This window comes from Montipora capricornis, chromosome 9, assembly GCF_036669925.1.
Source record: "Montipora capricornis isolate CH-2021 chromosome 9, ASM3666992v2, whole genome shotgun sequence".
NCBI classification, from domain to species: domain Eukaryota; kingdom Metazoa; phylum Cnidaria; class Anthozoa; order Scleractinia; family Acroporidae; genus Montipora; species Montipora capricornis.
The window spans coordinates 35,048,587-35,076,086 of NC_090891.1; the positions used below are offsets into that span (position 1 = coordinate 35,048,587).

At 39.4% G+C, this 27,500-nt stretch overlaps 3 protein-coding genes and 1 long non-coding RNA gene across 16 annotated transcripts in view; 3 read left to right on the forward strand and 1 right to left on the reverse strand.

Annotated features, from left to right (window-relative positions):
- Positions 1-381, forward strand: part of LOC138015624 (uncharacterized) — a 3,827-nt gene extending 3,446 nt beyond the window's left edge. Inside the window, exon 2 of the long non-coding RNA XR_011125591.1 lies at positions 1-381. This exon is cut by the window's left edge and continues 150 nt beyond it. This is a non-coding gene — a long non-coding RNA (uncharacterized lncRNA).
- A 3,125-nt stretch (positions 382-3,506) lies between these two features.
- Positions 3,507-7,426, forward strand: LOC138016985 (beta-1,3-galactosyltransferase 5-like). The gene is made up of 2 exons (XM_068864179.1): positions 3,507-4,045; positions 5,410-7,426. Exons 1-2 carry the CDS (start codon positions 3,588-3,590, stop codon positions 6,155-6,157), a joined length of 1,206 nt encoding a protein of 401 aa, XP_068720280.1. The 5' UTR covers positions 3,507-3,587; the 3' UTR covers positions 6,158-7,426.
- A 133-nt stretch (positions 7,427-7,559) lies between these two features.
- LOC138016982 (beta-1,3-galactosyltransferase 5-like) lies at positions 7,560-26,096 on the forward strand. Of its 12 annotated transcripts, none has more exons than XM_068864169.1 (4): positions 7,716-8,026; positions 20,473-20,597; positions 22,527-23,037; positions 25,111-26,096. In XM_068864169.1, the coding sequence occupies exons 1-4, from the start codon at positions 8,022-8,024 to the stop codon at positions 25,844-25,846; spliced, it is 1,377 nt and encodes a 458-aa protein (XP_068720270.1). In that variant the 5' UTR covers positions 7,716-8,021; the 3' UTR covers positions 25,847-26,096. The 12 variants fall into 12 exon arrangements, with proteins under 12 accessions (XP_068720272.1, XP_068720270.1, XP_068720273.1 ...); XM_068864178.1 differs by lacking the exon at positions 7,716-8,026 and adding an exon at positions 18,828-18,835; XM_068864173.1 differs by lacking the exon at positions 7,716-8,026 and adding an exon at positions 20,216-20,321.
- A 1,353-nt stretch (positions 26,097-27,449) lies between these two features.
- LOC138015559 (protein Wnt-16-like) overlaps positions 27,450-27,500 on the reverse strand; it is a 19,625-nt gene continuing 19,574 nt past the window's right edge. For both annotated transcript variants that reach the window (XM_068862631.1, XM_068862630.1), the window contains one exon: positions 27,450-27,500. This exon is cut by the window's right edge and continues 921 nt beyond it. The gene's annotated coding sequence lies outside the window, so the exon portion shown is untranslated.

Below are 27,500 nucleotides of genomic sequence, written 5' to 3' on the forward strand. Positions count from 1 at the left end.
TCCGATTTCAGAACAAACTGCGAGCAAAATTTGGGGTGCTATAAAAGGAAGCGAGTGTTCCAACATTGGTTTCCCACCGTCAAGAAAGTCGACAAAACGACTAGCTTACTGTCAGAAGAAAAAGAAGATTTTCCAATTGAACATAAAAGACTTTTAAGATATAACAACTTGTCAAGTGGTAATTTAACTAAGCGAGTAAATAATGGACGATATCAACGTAAATTGCAACGCGCTCAATGAACAATTGATATATTTTTTAATATTCGCTGTTAAATTTGACAAAATATTATAATGATCTACATAGTGTCTACTTTTAATACAACTGCAAAAATTAACCTTGAATGAGCTGTATGAAATAAACTTTAGTTGCTAATTATAAAAGCTTCAGCCATTGTCAAACTGTCAGGTTTTCTCATTTCTTCTTCCCAGAATAGAAGGAGAGTTTTTAGTAGGCCCATTTTAAACATGAATACTTTGTTTGGGAAAAACAAGAGCTATACATGTCTCCATTTGTACTGTTTGAACAGTTTCCAATTCTCTCTGATTCCGCCATTTTGCTTTTCGTGTGCGCATGGCATTTAGAAAAAATATAGGATTGTGGGTAAGCCATAATTTTATCATAATGTATGCATTACTTTTAGCACATGCGAGTTTCGACGTATAAAACCGCTGTCGAACTTAGGTCGAGTATTCGACTCGCTCAATCGAAGATGCGGCAGAAGTCGAATTTAATGGTTTGCGCTTCGTGAGTCCACAACATTTTGACCACTGTGATGACGAATATCATTGTCGATAGGAGTACAGACAACGCTGAACCACGTTAGATTTGTTAATCAGACGAATTTAATTCCAGGTCCTACTTTAAAAGAAATTCGACGATAGAGCGACGTCTACAACAGGTTCAATTCGACTGTTAAATTAAATTCGTCCTAAAAGCTTTATCCGTCTTAAGAAGACGGATAAAATATCTTTAAAGCGTCATCAGTTTATCTGTCGCACCAGCGTCCGGTCGAATGAAATGCATTCATTATTTTCGTACATTATTAATTATACCTCTGACCAGGAATATTGCATCCCCGGCTGAGAAATAAATTCGACTATAATTCGACCCATTAATTTCGACGCGTAAAACCACGGTATAATTAATGTCGACAGAAGGACGAATTTAATTGGAATTAAATTCGTCTGAATAACTGAATTCGACGATAGCGCGACGTATAAACTAGGCCTTAGCCTTTTTCAAGAGAAAATGAGGGGACAGAGAGGGAGGCTCAGGGCGTTGGCCGGGATATGTTATGTCCACGAAAGTTATTTTTAGACGAGCGGAAGTCTTTGTTCTAGCGGAAGTCTGTCTTCCGAGACGTCCGCATGCAGCCTTGCCTCGCTCTCAGGTTCTTAGTGAAAAGAGAAAATGACGGCGCACGTGGAAGGCTGATGAATATTTATTTTCTTTCAAACATCGGACCGAAGTTGGCCTGCATGCGGACGTCTCGGAAGACTTCCGCTCGTCTAAAAATAACTTTCGTGGACATGACATATTCCAAGGGCTGGACCGGGAGCCTCCCTCTCTGTCCCCTCATTTTCTCTTGCCTTTTTGCAATTTTTGCTTTGGATCTCGGTTCGGCTCCAGGCTATGGGCTGCCAATCCTCTCTCATCCAAAAAGTGTCTTATTCCCGGTTTTTTCAATAAATAAGTCGCATACAATCCCTCACACCTGATAAGCCAAAAGATTACGCAGCCTGCTAAAAGCATATGTATTTCCAGGCATCGTTTATCATCACCGAAAACAAACCACAGCCAAGAATGCGTTCGTTTTTGCAAGATAGAAAGAGTTGAGTCGAAAATCATAACAAATTATTGTTCCACTTCATAACTTCAAATCCATGCTCTTTCCATTTCTTTCGGTGTTGTCGAGAAGCTTTGGAAAGTCTTTCGCATAACAACTCCTAAAAACTCCCTCCCTCCTCAACTTCCTCAATGACTGACCGTGATGTAACTCAGCAACGAGAGAAAGACTGGGTTCAACGTTCCTCACTTACCAGCTGACACAGCAACAAAACATTTTACTGATCTTTTAAAAGGCAAGTCGTGTTCCCAGCCCTTTTGTTGATTAAAACGTAATTGATTAAACTATCATGACCAATTTATCGTCATGGTAGTGACTTGTTCTTAACCTTCGAATTCTTGTAATAGAAGATAAAATCTCTCCTCACGCCCTGGACCTTAGTTAACAATTTATTACACTTCTAATTTGCAACGAAGCTTTACATTTCAGCGTTTTCTCTGATTATTGAGCCATTATAACCACAGTGCGCGGGCGGGTTTTTTGTAGGAATAAACATTCCAGTTTTTTTTTCTCCAACCAGTGATTACAAAAGAAAAGTAACTTTAAGTTTGTCTGGTTTTAGTCTACAGAAAACTATATTAAACAAAGGCAAATGGATTTTATAAGGCCAGATTGGCGAAGCAAATTTACAATGCTAAAAATTCGTGAGCTTCTTAAAGGCCCACCTTCAACCGACAGGCATTGCGTGCCTCGGAACAATTTTCATATATGAAAATTCCACCCGAATCCGAGATTCATCCAATTAGATCGCTGCGATAAGAATACGAATTTCCATAACAAAAACAAACGGTCGAAAAGTCTCTCGGTTGAAGGTGGGCCTTAAACGACCGAAACATGCGACGAGAAGCAGTTATCCATTGTTGATATATGCGAAACACTGACATTAACCACTAAATTTAATGAACTTCATGTATTTACACTCTACTCAAATAACAGGACTAGATGTGCAAACAAAACGGTCACTCGGTGCCTTGGGTCTTAACATTCCAGATGTCAAAACGTTCTTCCTAAGATACATACCTAAAATCACAACACCATTCTTTATCCCTGGGGCCAGGCCACTGATGTGAGTATGACTCGGTCTTCAAGCTAAAGCTTTGAGAGGGAATGTGTTTTTCTGTTTCTTTCTTTCTTCCTTTTTCTTTTTTTGGCAGAACGTGCCTTTATCAAAGTGATGCACATTAAGTATACAACATAATAAGGGCCAAAAAATATTATTTATTTCAAAACCAGAAACCTTAACTGAGTAAAAACTGAAAAAAAAAAAAAACAATTTGTAGGTGACTTATCAGTGACTTAACACAATAAATTAATTACTTAAATAAATAAACTCCAATTGCAAGCTGTAGGCAAAACATCTGACGTTTTTCTTACTTTTAGCAAGCCAGTACTCGTTTACAAGGCGTAAAAAAGAGAGTTATTAAAACAAAGAAATTTGATTGAACAGCCAATCCCTCTAATTAAACGAGTTAAGTTTTTTCGGCTCATTTCTTTTCTTCATTTTTTCGCCAAGATTATGCACATGCAAATATCGGTTAGCATCAAATATATAGCAGCAGAACAAACTGTGATGTGCGTACATCCAATCATATCAGAAGACCAAGTCTTTTAATGTAGAACTACCATAGTTACTTGACAGCAGTTAACCAATGAAAAACACTGAAATAACTACATTTCTTTGTCTTGTCAGTTTCATATTTCTAAACGACGACCTTTTATCACTGTTCATTTTTAGTGGATATGGGTCCATTGTCAACGAGATCCTGTAGATCAGCATTTCTCCTCCTTTTGGTCGTTTGCTTGGTAATATTTCATGTCTATATTATCGAGCATCATCATTATCCGAAACTCTTTGTTAGACAGAATACTGAAACTGGTGGAACCCTCTACCCTAATCTTCAAAAATTACAAATTGAAATTAACGAAACGTTTCACAAATTCGACAAAAAACGGCGCTTTACTGGAAGAGTTTTTGATCAAGCCGTAGAGGATGAGGAAGATAAAAAGAATGAAAAACATTATTTGATTAGCCGCCAGACCGTCCCTCGTTTACCGGACTGCAAACAGCTTCCTTTTCTCTTGGTACAAGTTCATTCGACCCCGGAAAACGTCATGGAGAGAGAAGCTATCCGCATGTCATGGGGCAGACCCGAAAACAAAATCAATAAAGTCGGACGTTTAAACCAAAAGTCACCAAGGTCAGTAAGGAATTCAGAGTAATGTGATTATAGGTACTGTCTTTTTTTTTTTTTTTTTTTTTTCAGTCTTAAAAGGGTTAAAACGTAAGTGAAATGATAAAAGCTAAGTCATAATTAAAATGGCAATCCAAGGGAATAAACAATGAAGCAGGCTTTTCAAAGTAATGTGCTGTCCTGGGATACGAAAAATAATTACGGAGCAACCTTGTCTCACGTGAACGTCACACCACGCACCTTATTATCCAATCACATTCTAGGCGCCTCGTACTTATGACTAGTATGTCTAATACTGTGTCATTTCAGTTCTGGTCCTTATTGCGAAAACACTTAAGCTCAGAAGCATCCACACTGAAATTCCCTCCCTTCCCTCCCTCTTTTCATACCTGGTGCCTCATAGTAAACTATCGGGCGATTTGTTACAGTTAAAGGTAAAGTCACTTTATTTAACACCGGTATTTCCTTCAGTTACGAAACTGGTATCAATGGAAGCCGACGGTGCGCCGTTTACCCTCATTCCTCTGTCAGTTCTCCGTTTAAAGGGTATTTAAAGCTATAGCTACACGGATCAGAGGAAAGTCGAAACAGAGTTGGGGTCTCCGAGGATCGAACCGGCGACCTCTTGCGCCGAAAGCGCGCTCTAACCAACTGAGCTACGGCTGCTCTTCAATGAGCTATTTTAACGTGGACTCATGCAATGTTTGCATGTCAGTGACACTCTTTTCTAATATGAAGGGTTCAATCCCCATTTGCGGTTGGGTCAAATAATGATCTAGTCAATAATGTGAAATAAAATATGGGTGGGGATGAAGTGTTCCCATGCGGGTCACCCTTTGCCCCATAGACTCACGGTACTAGGGTTGTGTGCCCTCTGATCGCGCGCGGATACCATAGAAACCAGAATGCGCAATCCTATTAAAATAGGCAAGGAACTCTCATGTGAGGGATTGTAACCCTCTGGAGAGGATTGTGGCCTTGGGGATTATAACCCCTTGGCGAGGATTGTAACCTCGCATTGCCAACTTGTTGTCATGGCCTTGGGGATTGTAATCCCTTGCCGGGCAACTTAGTTATCGTGCCTTTTCACGACCTGCTAATGGAGTGCTTCATCTCCTACCCCATTACCCCACAAACTGTTGTCTGTCAAACTTGTTGTCATGGGTTGGAAACATTAATAATTAAACTATCTCCTAACCATTTTTTTTGCAAGCAGAATGTCACAAAACACTGAACCTCGGAAAAGATCGCCGCAATAGTCTCGGTATCCGAAAAAATATGCGAAGGATGGAGAAAAAGCATTTTAGGTCATTTCGATTTTAATAATATTCTTCTAAACTTAGTTACTTTCCTTAATGTTTTCATTTCAGACTATGGCGGACAGTTTTTCTATTAGGCCAGACTTTAAACCCAAAATTAGACAAACTCCTTCAAGATGAGGCGAGTATAAATGGAGATATGGTATTTGGAAATTTTATAGACTCCTACAGAAATCTGACTTTGAAGATGGCCTTCGGGATCGAATGGGCAGCCAAACATTGCCAGGCCGAATATGTACTGAAGGCAGATGAAGATTCCTTCGTCAACATACATGAACTAGTTCTGTGGCTAGACGAACACCAACGAAGAAAATCAGACAGTCCCTTATACATGGGAGCAATCCTCATAACTAGTAAACCAGTCCGCGAGTTGGACAGTAAATATTACGTTTCGGTGAAGGAATACCCGCATTCAAGATATCCACCGTATGCGCTTGGGCCTGGTTATGTTTTCAGTGGGGATCTCCTTGTGAATTTGTCTATGGCTTTGAAAATTGTGAAATTATTTCCCAACGAAGATGCATGTTTTGGTGTTCTAATGAGGTTCTTGAAAGTTAAGTTAACATATAACGAAAGATTTCTACCATTCACAATGGGCAAAGTAACCTACTGGGACCTGCAAGGTCACAGCCTATGTAAATTTGTGGAACCTCTGGTTATTCATCGCATTTCGGGGAAGCAACAAATACAAACTCATTTTAATGTTCTCGTTCTTAAACATGTTCCGACCATATGCCAGCATATCAAAAGTGGAATTTACGGTCCTGATTATGAGGTCGAGTTTCAGGATTATCCATAACATTGAAAACAACGATGGCATTCTCGTTCTCAGAGACCGCTATTCTTTTGGTTAGCCGCGAAGATGCCCACTCTTCGTTGGGCTCCATTTAAAACAGTGGGCCACCACTGAGAGTTTGAACCTTCTGCGACTGCGCAAACTTTTGGCTCAAAGTTCATAATTCACCGTCGATATCTTGATTCGAAAGAATTTTCGTTGCTCGCATGACTAACGAATTGAAGCCTCTTAGGACTCGAGAAATATTTAGGGATAAATCTTGTCTATCGCTGTTGATTCTAGGGCAGAAGTCTTTAGCCCCTTGCAGTACGTATGATAGTAGACAGAGGGAAGATGAACACTAAAAACGCTATCATGGTCGGATATTCTTTCAGTTTAACGTGATTCAAAGATGAGTCAACGAGAATGATCATAGCCTTCACGTTGATTCAGTTCAGAAAAAAGAGAACTTTGACCCCTCAAAAAAGGTTTACAGTATTAAACAATGATTCTGAACTTTGAAGACGACGAAAAAAATATTTGTTAAACAGATCAATTAAGTGAATTAAGATTAGGAGCCCAGACATAATAATCCATGAGAAATGTCCAATGCATTGGCTGATTTAATACAACTGAAATACGAAAACTGTAATATCTAAATGTCTTATTCACATTACCCGCTTAGCAGCTCATTAGAGTGCTTTTAAATATAACAAACCAAAAGTTGGTTTGCGCCGGCTTAACTTGAGATCAAGTTTTTAGCTCTTCGCCACAACAAAGCCTGGCGCAAAACTGCTTTCATTGGCGTGATGTAATCGTCATAGAATGTCAGTAGCGAAGGTTCGCTCCTTTTTCCGGTGCTAATTTCTTTTGTCAGGTAGCACGTTTGCGTTCGAAAAACTATTTAAAGGCTAACTTATTGCTCGTATGGCGTAAGAAAAGAAGCATACAGAGCTTTCATGCAGTTAAACTTTTGCAGAATCGAATTGAAGGTATGAAGGCAAAGGAATTGAAAGAATTACAAAGTCTGCAAAATTACAGCCTAGACAAACAAACATAAGTAAGACTTCGTTGCCTTTCAGTGTGGTTGGTCGGTTGTGTTGTTTGGGAAAAATTTTTAGCATTCCGTACAACTACCTTACGTTTCAGCAGACGAAGTGTTCCTTGTCCAAAATGCAAAATATGATCACGCAATTTTCACACTGTCAGCGCGCAGACTGGCACTCAATACTTGGTGGCTCAAAATATTATTTCATGTTTTAGAAGATAAAAAATATCAAATGGTTTAAGACCCTAAGAGGTTTCTTAGACACATCTTCAGCAACTGGCGCGCAATGTGTATTGGCTGGTCTATCTGAGTTTTTGCCGACTAAGCGTCTTCCAACTGCTATCCTTACATATCTTTTGTTATTGAAATTTACTCACTTTTTATAACTCAAATACCGATCTCTCTTTGTTTAAGCTTGCCCTAAGGAATTTCCTAAAAGCTTATTTAGTGTTTGCTTGTTTTCAAAACAAAGGTCGTGTTTAGGCAGGCCCGATTAGCCTAAGTTTGCGCACACTTTCGAATTTCTGGCAGAGCAACAGGATATTGGCATCCGGAATTAATTGTAAGCTGAGCAAGACGGACGAACATGAACGATGTAATTTGGGTATTTTGATGCTACATTCGGTTAACACTTGACTTAACAGCGGCACAATTTGCAAGATTTGATTGGAATTGATGTTGATATTTGTGGCGTTTCATAATAACCCAACTGACATATAAGAATGCATCGGGTTGATTTGTTCCACGGAGTTGAGTTCCTATACCACAGCTCTGCAGAAGTCTGAAGAGTGAATTTCTTTCGTCAGAAGAATTCAAGAGGACTTTCTGAATAAATAGCCCATGAGGTAAGTTCTCTCATGGCAATTAATCGAATTTCGATCTATTCCGTGAAGTCAATACCGTCAACCATGATTATCCATAACTCGTTTAAACGGAGAGTCGATCATCCAAATCTTTTAGCGTGCAGTCTGCGTATTTGAACTTTAACGCGTATGGTACTATGAACGTTTAAATTCAAATACACCGTCTGAGCGCGTGCTAGTTTTAATTTTTCTCCAGTCTCAATTTCTCATGAATATTAATCAACCTGGATTCTGTCAGAATACGGATAAAACTGAAATCGTGCATGCATGATTTAAGTGGAAAAAGTGTATTAAAAACTTCGAGCGACCCGGGGACGGAAACGACTCAAACTAGCAAAATTAATCTTGTTGGGTCGACTACACTAAACACTTCTGCTTCCGACTCCGACAATGCAGTTTCACTGGATCGTAAGCGACGGAGTCATGAACGGAATGGGTATTCTGCTTCAGACTGACACTCCGACAGTTTGATTTTCACTAGATCGTATCGCCGCCCTGCGCTTCTGATTACGACTCCGACTCCGAGTCCGTCCCTAGTGAAAACCAGCCTATAAAATCATGTTAATCGATTGAAACACCTGATTAAATTGATATTTCCGGCAAATTTGTCACCAATGTTGTGCAGCATTTGCTGATTTTATGAACTTGGACGTGAAATTGTCCTAACCTTCGTTTCATTTTTGCCAGCAATATTATTATAATAAGTAGTATTGTTCAACTTTTCGATAATCCAGCTATTTACCTCAGGCACAGCTGATCCGGACAACGCATTTGAAATTATTGCGTACTGTTTCGTTTACTCGAAATCAAGCGACTCAATACCCATGTTACGCCTTGGGGCAAATCATCATCATCATTGTATTACTTTAGTATTTATGACTAAAATGATTTTCCATTAAAGTGACAATCTAATAATCCACGGGGTTTTGCCGTGGGAAAGTTTTCAAGCTAGGTGCTAAGCCAGCAAAACTTACTATAATTGGCGGAAGAAATCAAGATATTGACAGCGGCTAAATAACGTAATTATACTTTCAAAGTATTGCATCTTTTGATAGTTCATGTAGATGGACTGGTTATGAAACCCTGAACAGAACAGTACCGTCACAAAACGTGTTAACTTGGTCGTGACCATGCACAGTCTTTTGTCCATGTCGAGTTTCTTAACCATCTCTGTATGACCCTACATATTAAATGTGATCTTATATGTGCGAGCAGGAAAACAAAGTTCGGAGAAATATCTTGCATACCGCTGGAATTAAAAAGTAAAATACGGTGCCGACGATTTCCCACAGTTTGTTTACCGATTAGAAACCGCATGCTTTAATAGGACCGTGAGAGTGTGAACTCTACCACGAGCTCAGAGAGAACATTGTTCGAGAACAATTGAACTCAATCTAGCAACTTGAAAGCAAACAATAGCTTTACGTACTACACTGCTTTCGTCCCATCAAAGGAGATCCTTGAAGCATAAAAAAGTGACGGGTAACACGAATGCTACAGTAATGTAGTAGTCTCATCAAAAACGTTAAACACACCTGTGAGGTGTTCGAAACCACGTGCTTCATTGTTCGTGTTGCAGACACGTGTTCCTAAGAGGCAATTGCGCCACTTCTTAACAAAGGAAATTTATCACGTATTACCACCACGACTACCTTTCGATTATTCGTTAGAAACGCAACGATAATACCAAGCCAAGGTTTTTTGGTAAGTATTGTGCTGACTAATTTTCGTTACTTATGTATCCATTTCCTTTTACTAAAATAGCAATCGCTTCTGTTGCTCTGCTGTAACTAGTTCTTAAGATCTATTAAGTCCACTGAATATTGGATCGAGAGCGAAAATGAGTTTGCGGCTGATCTTAAACCCGGTAAACAAGATCCATGTTAAGCGTGTAAAGCGAAAAAAACAACAAATATGAGCTCCTCATATTCCTCAGTTTTGAAGTCTTACAAATTAATCGTAAAAAGATGACAGAACAATCGACGGGTTAATTCATTTGTGACTGAAAACGATTGAAGTATCAATATTCACGGACCAATCTTGATAATTACAATTTTAGTGAGTCTTCTTGAACGTCTGATCTTAGAAGTACAATCATTTGGTCTCCGGGTAGCCCGAATTTATGAAATCAGAAATTCACTTAGAATGATTCACCACTCTATTCTTCTAAGAAATTACTCACAAACTAACTCATCTTGCGCCCGTTATCGTATATCAAGCTTGTTTTATTTCCAAGTAATGCCGTTAAATTGATCGAGCGCTTTTGGTTAAAACGTGATGTGCATCCCCAAACGATCTCCAAAGGAGTAGTGACGAATTTCAGTTTTAGAGATATATCCACGACTTATCATCTTTATCTGGAAACCAAAGAGGTTCAGATAAAAAGGTGAAGCAACGTCCTAATGATAGCAAATTACTTCACTGAAGATAAAACGCCTCCCTCGTTTATTAAATCATATGGTAGAGTAGTGCATGTATTTGATTCGCCCGAAACTTATCACACAGTTTGCGACGTTGCGCTGCAGTTTTTAGTTTGATCAGTGTATCAAAATTAATATTGCACCTTTGCCGGCCAAACAAATTAGAATTTTCAGTTTTCTTGCTGTCAGAATAGAATAGAATAGAATTGTCCGGTGGCATGCAAATGGTATAGTAAGTGAGAGTTCAGTAAACAATTCATATTTGTACACTGACCGTCTCTGACCAAAAGAACTGGTTCCAAATGAGCAACCATTGCATGACTTGCTACAAAGTACGCAGTCGTTGAATTGGACAAATACAGTTGGTAGTCTGAGCGGAACAGGAATTGAGTCATGAAGAGAAAATGCAACAAATCCCGCATCCTAACGCTTGAATCAGTACCCGGTAACGTCTGACAACCTCAATGCTAATTTATAAGTGTCGCCTTTTTGCCGCGAATTCCTGTCGAATGACTGACAAAATGGTGAACAATATTCTACCGATTCATGTACAGATTGCTTAGAGATTTGCAGGCACAATTTCTGGTCCGTTTACAAAAAATGACTCATTTTTTGAAAACGGAGAAAACGATGTTTGCAGACCACTAATACTTAAAAATGTTGACGGAGACAATTTTCTATAATGGTCCACTGACTTATAATTAATTGCTCGTTTTCAATATCGGCTGTTTATAACCTAGCCATTGATGGGTGGTGCTTAAATATTACTGGTTTGGAGAACAAAACACTTCACGCGAAATTATGTTGTGAATGAAATACCCAGGTGGTATGCTAATTTTGTTCGATAAGAAACAGTCTACATTGATGACAATTCGTTCCTTTAAATGATCGAAACTTCCATGTTTCCAGTTCAAGCTTTTACTTATTATCCTCGTTTTGATAGACAATTGGGTAGACGATGAAGTTTTTTTACAATTTCATAAGCGCCCAGTGATGATGTTTTCGACTTTCCATTCCTTTGTTTAGATAACTGTGAGTTTCGGTTTGGTCTTGTAGTTGTTTTACCGCATTGTGGGATATTTTGCCATCTGCTCAGTTGGAGGCCACTTACACGGCGAGATTTGTATGGGTAATCAATTGGTGACGAGTGTAATTAGGGAATAATTTCACGAGCGTTTTGTCCAAGTGAAATTATTCCCTAATTTCACGAGTAAACCATTTGATTAGCTATATTAGACCAATTCACGCTCTTGAGTGCAACATGGCGGTTTGTATGGAAATTCAAAGCAAAATAAACTGTACATGACTCTACTTTATAGACTTTCGCCTTCATAAACCAAACAAATTAGTTCAAGTTAACAACTGAGATGAACTGGACTTGGCATCTATCCTTTGAAATTCTTAAATATTACCTGTTTTGTCTCCATACATTCTCTGTAATTTTGTGCCTTTGGAATTACAGGAGTTGTATGGCAGAAACTTTGTTTAACAAAATAATTTCTACAACAGCCATTCTCTCCAACTTTATTCTGCCGCACATTTGAGTGCATATCTTTTGTTTTGGAAATTAAAAAACCCAAAATTGCATATCATAAATACTTTTCATCGTTTTGAACTTCCACACAAACCTTTGAATTTCTCTCCATCTTGCCCTGATTTCCCATGATGCACTCAAGAGCGTGAACTCGTCTATTAATGTCATGGGTGACAAATTACTCCTTAATTTTCAAACCTGGACGCCATTTTGACACTTAGGAGAAGTTGTCATGGCAACATTGTAATTCCACATGTAAAATCATAAATTAAAGCTGAAATTTCGCGCCAAAATGAAGGAGTAATTTGTCACCCATATTATTATACATCTTATTTTCATGCTTATGGATACGTACTTGCGGTTAGGGGCATCTGCACATATCTCATTGAAACACTGAGATTTCAAGTGAATAATCCTATTAACAAGGGTACAAGTTAGAGCGGTTTTCAATTGAGTGTCGTAAAAGAAATTAAAGTAATTACTTCGACCAATCACAGCAGGTGCAAACTGACAGCGCAATGAACCAATCCAAATTCGTAGCAAGTCAATGTAACCTGCTCAAAGCGCGGGAAAACTCCGTGTGCAAGTCACGATTGGTTTTGGTTTTCTTTCTCATTGGTAGATTAGCTGGGGCTTGATTTTTAACTGAAACCAATCACCCGGCGTAGCAATTGCAATCCCGTGATTACCTTCGACAGTCATTTGAAAGCTGCTCCAAATTAAGCAATGGCAAAACGAGAATTGATTAGATTTCTTAAATTAAATGGGCTTGTTGCGAAAGGTACACATTTCTGAAGAGTGAAGTTGATATCTTGGTTACTCAAAGCTAGTAAACGGAGAATACTATGTCATTGATATATTCCCCTTCCCGACATGGAGGCAGTGCCGCCCAGCAGTTGGGACGCTTGCTTGAGATCGGGAGTTCCCTGGTTTAAGACCCGCTCTGACCACTCGTTGAAATTGTTCCTGGTAATCCCAGGTTCAACTTCTCTGCCGTACTTGTAAATAGCCAACTGGTTTGCCTCCGGTCTGTTGGGTTTCTTAACAGTTGTTATGTTGTTGTTGTTGTTGTCGTTGTTGTTGTTGTGTTCTGTCGTTTCGTTGATTGTGTTTCATTGGCTCTAAAAAGCCCCTGTGGGGAGTGGTCAATTAAGTATGTATTGTATTGGACGATTTCAATCGTACGGCAGTAAATGCGAGCATTCAAACGGTAATTGCTTCTGAAAACGGATAAAATGTTTAAGAGCTTTGATTCTAGAAACAAAATAGTTTAGAAACATGCATTCCGTTATTCTCTCATCCATATTATCGACATCATGTTGATATTCATTTCGACTGCCTTTAGAATTGCACCTTAATTGTTTTCCTCGCATATGGATTAATCATAGAAAATTGTACAAATGACACGAGTGCACAAATAACTCGGAATTTTTTGCAGTACTTAAAATCCATTTGTCCTTCCTTCCTTCCTTTCTTTCTTTTAACGCGGAAAAGACGTCTCTTAACTTGTCGCATTGAGCCGCTGAATTGTTCTAAAATACTTTTGATTTGGGCGTGTAAATTGAACGCAATAATAAACATTTATCAAAAGTAGCACTGGGGGTAATGAATTTCTCCTCGTGACCATAACTCCGCTATGCGTGAATATTCCCTTTCTTAAGATTCTAATGAAATATAAAGTCAACCATTGTCATTTTCAATTTGTGAGCTGTAAGTGGATACCTTGTAATCTGAAACCAAACGGGAATCAAGTCAAATCAAGGGGAGAGGGGGAAGGAAGGGGGGGGGGGGGGGGTACTTGGGTCACTTTTCACTGAGTATGTGCCGCCGGCCTCTAAGAACCCCGAACCCTTTATAGTCTATTTTGTAGCCAATTATAGACCCCATCTTAGTCACTTCTGGCTAAATGTAATATTAGCGACCCCATCTTAGTCGTTTTCTGTTTATCCATAAACCTTACATAAAGCCTTCTAATTGTAATTTCAAACTGAACGCAATGTAATGCGACTAGTTAATATTAAATCAAGAGCGCTACAGTTCTTTCTGAAACAACTGTTTTTACCGCGAATCTTTCCATTTTTAAATCTCACAAGCCAGAATTTTCTTACTCCTACAATCCCGACAATTTGTGACCCCATTGTAGTAAGTCTGTTGGGAACTCTGTTGAAAATGCAACCCCATTCTAGTCAATCCAGTCGTGAAAATGCGACCTCATCCAGCGGCACATCCCCATTATTTACCGTACGCAAAACCACGGTTTCTTTAGAGACTTTATCCAAATCAAATTATATAGCTGGTAGTTAATCCACAATTGTCAGCACTGCTATTATTCTTTAGTTCTTTAAAACTGTCCAATTAATGATTCAGATAGGATTTTCCTTTTAAAACAGGCAAACTGTCCAATTTAGAAAATATAGGCCAATCAAATCCCAGAAAATACAATAGGTAATAGAAACTAGCCAATCAGCACAAAGTATAGCGTCAGCGCTGTTCTCTGTTTGTAGTATAGTTGACAAACGGCGGAGTTTAGCCACGGAGATTTGCCAAATTTTTCCATTTCTCAGGACTTTTTCAACGATATTACGGCGGAAAATGAGAGGTTTCCTATGTTGCCAGAAGAAGAGATTGCCAACCTGAGAGGCAAAAATCAAAACTAAACCACCTCCAAGAGTACAAAAATTGACTGAATGTTCTTATAGTGGAAGGTGCAGTGTAACAAAGCGTCGGAAGATATCCCTGTTCATGCGCTAGATGCAGTTCTTTGCCATTTTTTTCGCTGAAATTAGAAAAAAGGACGGTCACGTATAGGAACCAGAAAGTTTGGCTGTCATGCAGTGCTCGTTGGAACGTCATTTAAAAAACTGTGGCAGAAACTACAGTATTGTTTGCGAGATCGTGAATTTCAAAATTGAAGGCAACAACTTGAAGCGAGGGCAGGGTTACGGCTTTAAGCGAAGCAGACGAAGAATTCCTTTGGAGTTCACGTAATATTTTGGAAATAAAAATAATTCACAATATTTTAGTTTGCCTTTCTTTAAGGATAATAGCTTGACTGACCAATGCCAATACAACTGACTAATAGGTAACAGGACTACATGCTTGTCCAAACCCTAATCCTAACCCTAAACCTTAGATCAGTCCTCGTCGAAGAAGGACTGGTTGCAAGAGCGAGACAGAGAGAGAGAGGTCTCCGCATGCTGTATGGCGTTGATGTCACCCTTTCAAGTGATTAATGCTACGTCATTTTTTCGAAGGACATTGAGAAGGCAAAGGGGATGTAGAACGCCCTTAGCGGTGAAAGGGCGTATAATAACATTATGTACAATGGCATTTTTCGCCGAGTTAGTAAGATTCTGAAGATTATAATTATCTAGTGTAGTTAAAGAGCGGCTGCCATGCACGCCATTTCACCCATGTCATTCATGTGCGTAGGACAAACATCGCCTCGCCAGTGCTTAATGGTTTTTTTAACACACAAGGGTCCTGAATTGCAATAGCAGCTATTCTCTGCTATTGTGCTTATTTCACCTAAATCGAACCAGCGAAAATGGCAGAGAAGTACTTCGACAGAGAAGTACTTCGACAGAAAAATGCTTTTGAATTTCGATGTCTTTTGTCGTCACGCCCCCAACAAGTGCTAATCTCGTGAGAAGGATGAAACCCGAGTTACTTACTTGTTAACAAATATGATATAAAGTAAGGTAAATGCTGATAAAGTCACTCAAGGACTCTCAACGGTATTAGAGGAATGACTTCATCCACAGTACTTAACAGTAACGGAATCTTTAATACATGAGTATATTGGCCAGCAGGTGATAGCATCTTGCATGCGATGGATAAAAGCAAAGGTCCTTTACAAAGTTCATCCTTGACTTGACGTAGGTCACATTTTTCATCAGAATCTTTATAATTCATGTCGGTGATTTTATCAGGTCTTAAGATAGAAATTGCGTGTCAGTCATAGCGATTATTGCAAATAACCAGCATTCTTAAGCTTGTATAATTCTCGCCTTTGAGATTTAAGTCTCAACACGTCATTACTGGTCTTAAAATACTTTGCAGACCGGCATTTGTTGCGTTTTGTAGTTTAACTGAATCTTCGAATCTTCGGACATAAAGTTGACCTTTTAAAAAGACGACGATAACTTTTCAGATTCCGATCACTTACACCGATGCTCAGCGTCAACGCTGAAATTACTTGAAGTATTAATGAACCTCAAACCACAAACATTTTTTTCTTGAACCACTTGGTAAAAGGCCACCTTTGTAAGCGGTCGGTTTCTCAATCCATTGTTTTGAACCTGGTTCTTCCTGACAACTTCCGACGTCATTATTCTTCCTTGCATTCTTCCACTGATAAAAGAAGACTTACATGGATTAAAATGTACTTAAGTGCCTTTTCGCGGCCGAATACCCGATGTCGCTTGATTCTATAGGACAGAAACAAATCGAGAAACAAACGTGCTTCGGTTCTTCTGCATACACGGTAAGGATTAGGCTCTTAATTCCGGCAGTCTTTGCGTTGTAATTGTGTGCGCGATAATGTTATTTACACCACTCCTATGTATATCGCTTCGCGACCTCCTTACTTTACTCTTCAACACAAGCCTTAAGTGAAAATAGTTCTCCCCAACTCTCCAACCGTTCAACTTGAAATATTTTATGAATAAGTACAGTGTCCATCCTTGCTACAGGTAAGCCACGGTCGCACAGAAACGAGCATTTTCCTCAAAACCTGCGTGTGAGGCATATAAACTTTATTTAAAGCTAAGGCTTTAGTCGTGACCTTGATAACTTTTTCACATAGTTTTTAAGCGCCAGGTCAGCTCTCGAACAGACATTGTTTTGTTTCAGCGTTGAACGGAAAATGGTCATTGGATTTGCAAGGTTTTCTGAGGGGTTTGCAAAATCACGTGAATTGTTTTTTAACACAAATAAACTAAAACTGAGAAAAGCATTGTTTACGTTTGTTTACATTTTTGGTTTATAAGAATTTTGATTGTTCCGTGAACTCCCCAAATTCATCATTGTCGTATAGGTAATTGTACTGACACCAAAAAGGTATCGATTCTACTATAACTACTACTTAAGAGCTTACTGATTGATCCATATTTACAATCACATTTGAAAAATGGGAACTCTGTGTGGCCGGGTTAATGATGGATAATGCAAGATAGCCGGGGAGCGCTGATCCAACATGACAAAAGAAATTCGATGTCTGTTCACGGCGACGAAACTTGAAATACGCCTGATGTCAGCACCCGAGTGTTTCGCTCGGCTTGTTTTCCAGCGTATTGCAAACTGAGTTTCACAAACGTTCTTCGATTTGCCAAAGGAGCCTATTTTTTGATTACAGCATTAGCTCTCTGACATGTTTGAACTCAGCTGATCTCTGTTCATTTGACACTTGACGTAAAGTGTTTTGACAAAAACTCGACTCTTTCTCTACACGTGTAATTGCTTATATATGCATTTCACTTGATATTTCTGCTGCAACATTTAGATTTCAGCCATCATAATTCAGTCTAACTTCTGATACATTTAGCCAGGCTATTAATGACATTTAGCATTAAAATTAGCACATTCGATATATGATATACCTTTTTATTAAATTCTCAACCTCGGATAATGCAATTCTCGTGCTCTGATTGGTTCACTCAATCTCGGTTATCAGCTCATATACCCTAGTTTGACCTTATATGGTAAATGATTGCGCTTAGCGTTGCTAAACTAAAAACGTTTACGCCAGAAAGCGAAATTTCTTTCGTTATAAAGCAAAAGAAAAACGTTTTTGTGGAAACTTTGGATCACTCTCGAATCTTAGAGATACGCGAAAAGGTAAGAAATGTTTTTGTGATGAGCCTGCGTCGTACACAACATCGCATCTTCATCAACTTTTTTCGATTTCGCTAGGATTTTTTCGCTTTTTTCGCTCGTATTTCGTACTTCTAAACTTTTGGAGTTGAAGGAATTTAATAAAACAATTATTCCATTCGCGCTTGTTGGATATAAGAGTGGTTTTACCATCTCATATCCAACGCGCGCTCATGGAGCAATTGTTAATTAATTGGTTCGTTCTTCCACGACACCGCCGCCGGACACTATATATTCGTGCTCAGCGTGTTTCAGTCGAGAGCGGGTTGGCGTTCTTGTCGGACCACACACAAATTGGCGGGTCTTATGCCATCGATTAAGTGTTTCTTCCGCCAATTCAAAAACGTAATATTGCAAAATAACCAGGACAAACGATTTAAGCGAAGGGATTCTTATTAGGAGGTCTAGGAGGGAAGCACTTAAAACTATTACCATTATTCCTCGGGTACTGAGACCACTAGAATATCGTGCAAGTTACCCTTGTTACAAACAGTTGAAATCTGCTGTCCTCGGCTAAGCCGTTTTATCCAAAACAGGTGTGAGTTCTTCAGACATCTCGAAGAAGAGATGAAGAATTAGTCTAAATACAATTTGAAATCACTTTCCTGGATGTGATTATCGTAGTTAAGCTAAAAGTGGAATGGTTCTCTTCAGTTTTGCTTTATTATTCGTATAAATTTATGAGATTTCACGTTTTTATGGCGGTGTGGCATCAGTTTGTCTTCGAAAGTTTGCGTGCCGAAATTAGACCGTCAAAATTGTTCATACTCAGACATTAAAAAAAACTCACAGGATTACAAGGGTAAAGATTGCGCTCTCAACAATTCAGTGACCTGACACAAAACAACATCTCAAAGCTGAAGTCTGAATGTTTCGCAGACCCATTCTAAAATCTTGGCTATGATTGAAAAGCTTGGAAACACCGAGTTAGGGTCACCTCAGGATTCGGCTTACAGGAGGATTGTAAGTTTTAATCGACAGTGTTTTTTATTCCACATTAGCTTTGCCAACCAAAAACTAAATTTTAGATGAGCTGGCACCGGCAAGTGCTAAAATATGAGGGCGAAAGAATGAATGGTATAGATGTTTACTCCGGCAGTTCAAAAGGCAAACACCCTTATGCCGCGAAGTGACAACTCTTTTGCCATACGTCTCTGTAAATTGAATCGAGCGCCCGTTTTCGTATCATACTTCACGTCTGTCTAGTAAAGTATCAAGTATCTTTTCGCCAACTTTGCCTAGAAATAAACGTCACAAAGTTCCCCTAAAACGCTACTCGCGAGGTTGAAGTCACCGAGTTTCGAGTTAGGACGCTGTTGCTAAGAACCTGCGCTTTAACTTACTTTGCTGAGCGGGCTAGTATCTAGTCTTGGGTCACTATGCGAGGTAAACATTGCGAGATTATTCCTATTTGATTTTTCTCACGATCGTTCCGTACAGAATAAACGTATACTCGAACCAGAGTTAATAATTCTGCTGGAACTCAATCTGGATAAAGCCAATTAAAACTTCATGTGAAAATATCAATTCCCGCTTGAGAAAGTAACCATTTTTTTAGTGCAATTCATAACTATACACAACTGACAATAGAAGACGCTTTGGAAAGCGGAACAGCATCTTGATATCTTTTCTTCAGAATTTACACTTAGTATTCTGAAACCTAAAACCGGCATTCTTTCCTTAGCCTTCAAAGTCTTTTCTTGCCTTAACGAAGCGAATGATGGCTACAGTCTTGTTTGAATAAAATAAGGCAGGATTTTTTCAATGTAGAGAACGCCAGCCATAAATAATTCAGGTGATACGAAGTTAACCACTGGGTTCAAAAGGTGTACTAAGAAAATTAAATTCCGTTGAACAAAAATTTGGTTTGAAATTTGGAAATTTAATTTCCGATGATTCCATTTCCACAAACTTGGCCCAAGCCACCCCGCCTTCGCATTTTCTGCGCAATCGTGTGAGCTTGTTGTGACCGAGTTATGGTAACAACGATTTGGTCAAATTACATGCAGTTGTTTTCGTTTTCCCGACTATCTGGGAGCCTTGATCCGGCCACCTTCAAGGGTGGTCCCAAATAGTTCGATCGGCCCAAACCGAAACGGACCGTCCATTTGACTTCCAAACGAAGCTTTACCGAAATGTCGGGTGGTTGTAAAGCGCCCGATCTATTGCGTGTAACTCTACTCAGTATGCTGCCCTCGTGATTTCATGTTTGACGACATTCTGAGAGCAATGCGATTACCACTTAACATAAACATCCAAAGTCCGAAGAGCAGCAACCAAATTAAAAGTTCGGCGTTAGCAGAGTTCAATCAAAAATTCAAAGCCGCTGCATTGAACGTTGCTCGTTCGTTCAAACAACAACAAGGGATTGATGGATCACGGATCCGCGGGGAAAAGGTTCGAGAGTGTAAATGTAGACTGGGTTTCTTTGATTGCCGAGACCACTTGGGTTCGTAATATTTCTTAATTCTTTGTTAAGAACTAATAATGACGTAATCACGGAGAGATTTAGCATCGCCTTTACCTCAGGCTGAAATTTGGATTTGACCAAAAATGAAAGAAAGTTGCTCATTTTAGCTCATTTTCCCTGTTATTTACAGATGTCAAGCAACTTCCTTTAAGAGAGAGAGAAAGACGTTAGAACAAGAGAATTTTCATGTTTTCACGACAAGCCATGAGCAGCCTGTTGTCTGCCGCTTTGCCGGCGTTTCACGTAAAGGCAATGGTAAATCTCTCTAATTATGCATTTGCGATACGTGAGGCGGCTTGAACGAGTAAACCAGTTGGGTGAGATGAAATTCTTCCTGATTGAGACAATCCGGCTTTGACAGCCAGAAAAACTTCACCTGTCCAAATTGAAAAATGCTCATAATCAGTCATGCATCTCATTTATAGGAACAGATGAACAACTTTAATAGACGGAAAATGAAAGATCTTATTACACACGTTAGACAGGCAGGCGAGACAGTTCCAAAACATTCAACCTAACAATACAATAGAACACGGCATTAGAATAAGTGGACGCCTTTCTCTCTTTTTGGGGAACGGATAGTGAAATGAATTTATGATCATATGTATTTGTCAGAATCATGCATGACTTAACCACTACGTCACAAACTGCATCTTGATAATTCCCCATATACAAAGGTTTTCTTTCTTCCTGAGGTCTCATCTAAGGGGCCATCGCTAAGGTACAGTCTTAGTTTTGCAAATATCATGAGCTTAGCAAGTTATTCGAGCAAATGTCCACTTATCACTCTGACTTACTGTAAATGGCCGCTTGCTGGGTTACCTCTGTAAAGAGCTCAGCTGCAGTAACGAGTAGTTTCTCTACTCAGTTGTTTTTTTTAGTTTTCAGTTTTGAAGAAAAAGCTTCGCCGACTGCACATTGGGCCCCTGCTATAAGTAGGTTACGTACATCACCACGTACCAATCACTGAATGATGATCTCTTTGTAAACTCTGTTCAAACTACGTACACCTGCACCAACTTATCTCTGGAATTCATTACAAACTGATGTTAGGCAATTCACCCCTTTTTCAAGATTCCGTCAAAATATCAAGAATTCTATAATGGACGGTTATAATAGTGTTCTTGTGTAGTTTACAAAATATATCAAATCTATTTCTTCTAGTTAGTATACAAGACGTAGTATTTTTTATCTATATACAATATAATTTTGGCACTGTATTCCTTTGGCCCATATCATTTGGGCCACCAACTCGATCAGTTCAGGAGTCCGCGTACTTGTGGAACGGCGTTTATTCAGTACAGACCGAGTTATATTTAGATTGGTTTTCCCGCGAAACTGAAACCAGACTTTTCCAGCTAATCGCAAGAGTTGCCGCATGAGATAATATTACGCGGAAGTAAAAGAAATTGTCCTGGCTATTGTTGGAGAGGTCAGATGATTCGCGTCTGCGAACGACGGTCTTTATTAAGTTAGGAAACAATAAAAACTTTTTAAATCTAATTTATTTCTTTAGTTTTTGAGCCCTTGTAGAATACTTTGAATACCTGTAGAACACGGGAAAGAAATACGCAGAATTCGGACAAGTGCCACTGATTTTTTACGAACGCAAATTTAAGCCAGACGTTTTGCGCAAACGTCGTTTTTTTGCACGTTCTTTAGTAATGATCTCTTGTTTTTCTTTTGATATCTAAAACATGATCGCAACATCAATCGGGCCGCAACGCTTCACTTCAATAAGAGCTCTTCCTTAATTTTTAGCTATTTTTTGTGTTTGTGTTTTGTTTGTCATACCTTATTAGTGTATGTTTATGCCGGTACAGACGAAGCTAAGGAGGACAATTTAATGGCAAGGAGTTAGCCAGGAAAGGAACTTAATTTAAGTGACTAGTCTTCTAGCGCTGGAGCTCTAATTGGGAACACTGCAAACTGAAACCAGCAAATAAACGCAAATCAAATCAAGTGTTTGTTTTTGAGGAGAAGGGAATACCGGAGTAGTAGCCAGAGAAAAACCTCTCGGTGCATAGTAGAAAACCAACAAACTTAACCCTCATATGACGCCGAGTCTGGGAATGGAACCCTGGCTACATTAGAGGGAGGCGAGTGTTCTTGCCACGACGCAATTCCTGCACTCTCGACTGAGAATAGATTTTACTCTAACCAATGCATTGCCTTCCTACACAGATATGAGATACAATGGGCAGAAGATGAAAATGCTTTGTAGTATCAGGCATCTTTTGTTGCTAACCTCCTTCACTGGGATCTTGAATCTCGTATACCTGATGTTCTTTGCGGACCTTAAAGGAAACGTTGAACTTTATACACTGTCATCCTCGATTGTGCTGAGAAGACAAATTGCCAGTATTCAAGTTGATTCAGAAGCCGCAAAAATAGCGGCTGGACCGAGCTTGAGCTACTTGGAGTTACTGAATTTAGACTTGAAAGATATCGTCCAAAGATATTTGTCTTCCTCTGAAACTGTCGCCAAGCACTACGAAGTTGCAAATTTGCAGGACGACAACTTACCACAACAGAAATTCGGTCACAAATCAGTGCCACGTTGTTCACCATCGCTTTTTCTGCTGATTATGGTTCATTCGAGTCCTGCTAACTTCATGGATCGTGAGTCCATTAGACTTTCATGGGGTCGTGAAGATAACCCAATAAATCAGGGAAGTTGGACCAATTCTGAGAGGTAAATACTTTACGTTTTTACTTATTTGATATGTCACTATTTTAGCGGAAGAGTTGTTCTGGTAGAGATCAGTCTCCTACAAGATCCGCTATAAAGGCGGCGACGTCAATAAAAACAAACCTAAACAATAGCATTTTTATAAAAGATCAAAATAATGGCTAATCAAATCCAATGGAAAACTTGTCACAACTCAAATTTTCATTTCACGTTTCAGTATTATGAACACCTTTCCTCCTAATTCCGTAATATTGAAAAAACAAAAATTGACATTTGCTAGGACATACAATACAATACATACTTAATTGACCGCTCCCCATAGGGGCTTTTCAGGGCCAATGAAACGCAACGAAACGACGGAACAGAACAACAACAACTGTTAAGAATCCCAACTGGCCGGAGGCAAACCAGTTGGCTATTTACAAGTGCAGCTGGAAAGTTGAACCAGGGACTACCAGGATCTAATTCAACGAGTGGTCAGAGCGGGTCTTGAACCCGGGATCTCCGGATCTCAAGGCAAGCGCCCTCACCACTGGGCCACTGGGGGGGGGGGGGGTCTGCGACCAGAACCCAGTTATGCAGCCCCTCTTGCACATGTACCAATACGGGCTACGTTACCATATGTAGGGGTCAACCCACTTGGATTGACTTAACCCATTGATTACTATCTGGCAAAATACGTCCAGCTTTATCCACGGTCCCATCTACCCCTTGTGACGTCATCAATTTTAACGGTCAGGAACAGCTTTGTGCACTAACTTGTGCAGGGAGAAGGAATCTTTCAAACTATACCAGAATGAGCACAATTCAGTCAAGGAAACTGGAGAAACGGCCAAAAAAACCACGTAACACTGACCTGAAAATCTCCATGAAACGCTTACTCCATTACCCACCTACCTTTCTGAGCACCTAATTCTAAGATGATGAAAGGTTTCTCAGAAACTCTTCCCACCAAAATAAAGCCTACCAAATGCCCAGCAAGTTCAAAAAAAAAATGAGGCAAAGAAAGCGAAAAGAGAGGGAAGGAGAGAAAGCGAAAAGTGAAAGTCGAAAGTGTTGTGCTACTTTTAAACCCAAAAACTGTCGAAATTTTGTTTTCTGCGCATGCCCGAACTTTGCAAGCGCTTATTTTGCACCTGGCTGAAAAGGCCGCGGAGTGTACAACCTGGAAACGGGTTTGTAGGGAGATTTAGCTCTTAAACAGCACGACAGTGACCAAAAAACCCCTCAACTAGCTTCAAAACGTGTTTTTCGGCCAAATCTCTAGTAGCCAAAGGGTTAAGTGTTGCTTCTCATCGATGAATTTTCTTATAGGCTATTTCAGCTCTAAATATAAATTACAGCTTTTAAATCCAAGTTCGGTGTTTTATCAATACACAAATATACCTATGATATCGAGGTATCGTTCAACAAAAATAAAGAAACACTACTATAGGCCGGCTTCCTTGTCAATGTAAAGCTCAGAGGGGAAATGGCCATCGTCTCTAAAATGATATCTTGCCGGGCACAAATTGACTTCAAAAGATAAAAGAACTTGTTAAACTAAGCCATCTCCCCAATTTTGAGCTTTGAACGGCTAGATAATCATTGAAATGTTAGCCATGCATAAAAACTGTGAAATTGGATGTCAAAGCACTCATAAGCCCATTCATTCTTTCAACTCTTAAAAGATTTAGGACTGAAGTTCCATTTTTAAACAAAATTGCATTAAGAATACCAGGTTTATATAGGACTAAAATTTTCCTTTTTTGAAACAAACGTGCATGAAGATTATCGGGTACTTATGGGACTAAAATTTCGATAAATGATGATTAAGATATGATCAGTATGCAATTTGCACTTTTCAACATCAGTTCCGATTTCTTAAGGCTGAATCAGCATAAGATGACCATGTGCTAACAAGGCAAAATTTCAAAACAAAGATTCCCATGAAAAGCACTTGGAACTCTATTGCTGTATTATCAGCTTGCCATTACGTGAGTAAAATCTTGCTTTAACTATGTACAGTTCAAAAGCCAGAGAGATCTGTGTGGTACAATCAAAGTTACACTGAGTCTATAACTTTCTTTTTTGCAGATCATGGAAAACAGTGTTTCTGGTTGGTCAAAGTAACAGCTCGAACCTGAACAACCTCCTTGAACAAGAAGCTCGAGTGCACAACGACATTGTTATCGGCGACTTCCGCGACACTTTTCGAAATCTATCCTTAAAGACGCTTTTTGGACTTCAGTGGTCTTTTCAACACTGCCAAGCAAAATACATCCTCAAAACCGATGAAGATTGTTTCGTAAATGTATTATCACTCCTTGAGTGGTTGCAAGAATATCACGTAACCAATGGGTCTAAGCCCATATACACGGGTAATGTACAGACAGAGATGGAGGTCATGCGCGAAAAAAGCCACCGGTACTACGTATCCACCAAAGACTTCAATCAACGTGTTTATCCACCTTATGCTTCCGGCGGTGGCTACGTATTCAGTGTGAGCCTTTTGCCAAAACTTATAGAAGCATCGAAACGAGTTCCTATCATTCCAGTAGAGGACGCTTGTTTTGGCCTCTACATGCAAGAAATTGGCGTGAAGCCATTGCATAATACAAGGATCTTACCGTACGTTTTCTGTGACAATACAAGAACAACTCTACACGAAAGGCCCATTTGTCATTTTCGCAAACCATTGGTGGTTCATGGCATTAAAGACCTTCTTCATATACAGACACATTATAATGTACTGTTGATGTCATTCATGCCAACAATATGCTCTTATGTAGATAATCAATCAGCTAGCAAAAACGTTCAACTTTCCTGTTGACCCTCCTAGTCGTCACTGAGTCCACCTTACATTTTCCTTCCAAGGCATTTTTCTATCATGCATTTTTTAAAGATGCTTTGTCTATGGGAATATAAGGTCTTTTTTTTCCATGACTTTCATATTTGTGGTTCATAGGAAAATTGAAAGTGGGACTCTCATTAGTCACTTTTGCTGCTAAACGTTTACTGACACATACCTCTCCATATTCGCCATTCGTTTTTGTATAATAAAGGCTAAACGTTGCAGTGTAGACTTACAATTTTTGTTTTTGTCTCACAGCACCTGTTGTTCAAATCAACTTTTCTCTATTTTGTTAATGCCCACCTGAATAACATTCAAAAAAGCTTTAAGTCGTATGATAAACGCCTGACGCGTGTCGAGACCAAGAATTCGCTACTTTTTTTGGCTTACCCTTCCAATGGCACGTTGCAATTCAAGATTGCGTTAGTTTCTAAAGTACTTAAGGAAACTCATCAATTTCGTTCGCCCCGCCAAACATGATGGGAAACGTACTGGAGCGAGGGTTCCCACCGGAAGTGGGATTTCGATATCATTCATTTCCGTGAGGAAAAAAAAGAACATGGGCGGCTAAAATGCAAGAAATTTGGCCTTTTTTCCCTAGAAATCACAGCATTTTTGCGAGAAATCGACGCACTAGATCTCGCAGACCTTCCGCGTGCAATATGTCACGCTTCCACAGTGCTTTCCACTGAAAATGCAAACCGCTTGTAGAGAGTGCACCTCGAAAGTCTGGATAATCAGATGATATTTGGGCTGGGCACTTAATTTTACTTCGATGTGTCTTGAAGAAAACGCTTTCAGACCTTTATACGTGAAATTCATCAATTTGTAAACATTTAACGGAAAGTTACCGATTTTTCAGTATCAATACATATGCCCTCTCGCTACCAAATATTGCATCTCTTTGGTCTACCAAAAGGCAACTTTGCAAACAGAGGAGAAATTTGAGAGATAAGTATTTATCGACGATGACTTGAGCATATTTGGAAAAAATCTGATTGTTCCAAACTACAATCCTGCAAAAAAATTGTTGAGACACTTCTCTTCTTGATGCGGATCCCCCTTTCCTCAAACACTGTTGAGGGAGGGATAGCTCGGTTACATGTATTTCCATTTATTTATAAATAACATTGCCTTTGGGTGGGAAAGGAGGGGGGGGGGGGGGTGTTATTGTTGGACTTTTGTAGTACTCATTACGCAAAAGTGCGAAACTGTTTTTCTTCGATAGACTGCTTTCTGGCTTATGCTCGATTTCAGCCACTTTCTCGAGTCCCAGCCGCTGGAAATCGAGCTTAGCTCTAACCGGCGAGATGTGGCGATTAATACACTCAGGATAAGCTGCACATGTCCTGTATAATTCTACGACTGAAATGTCCGAAGGGCGCAATCCGAAATGGTAAAGCGAAACACGCACGGTTAACTCTTACTTTGCAACGTTGCTTTGGTAAAAAAAAAAAGGTAAAATCAACGAAGCCTGACAATGAAAATAAATCGTTAAACCTACTACCCTCAGTTCGAAACAAATATTCTATTGAAATTTGCTCGTCGTAGCGAGGCCAGAAAGGATTATTAGCAGCATTAAAACAAAACAATATTTTATTTCACTGCAACTGTGAAACGGGTCTATTTCTCT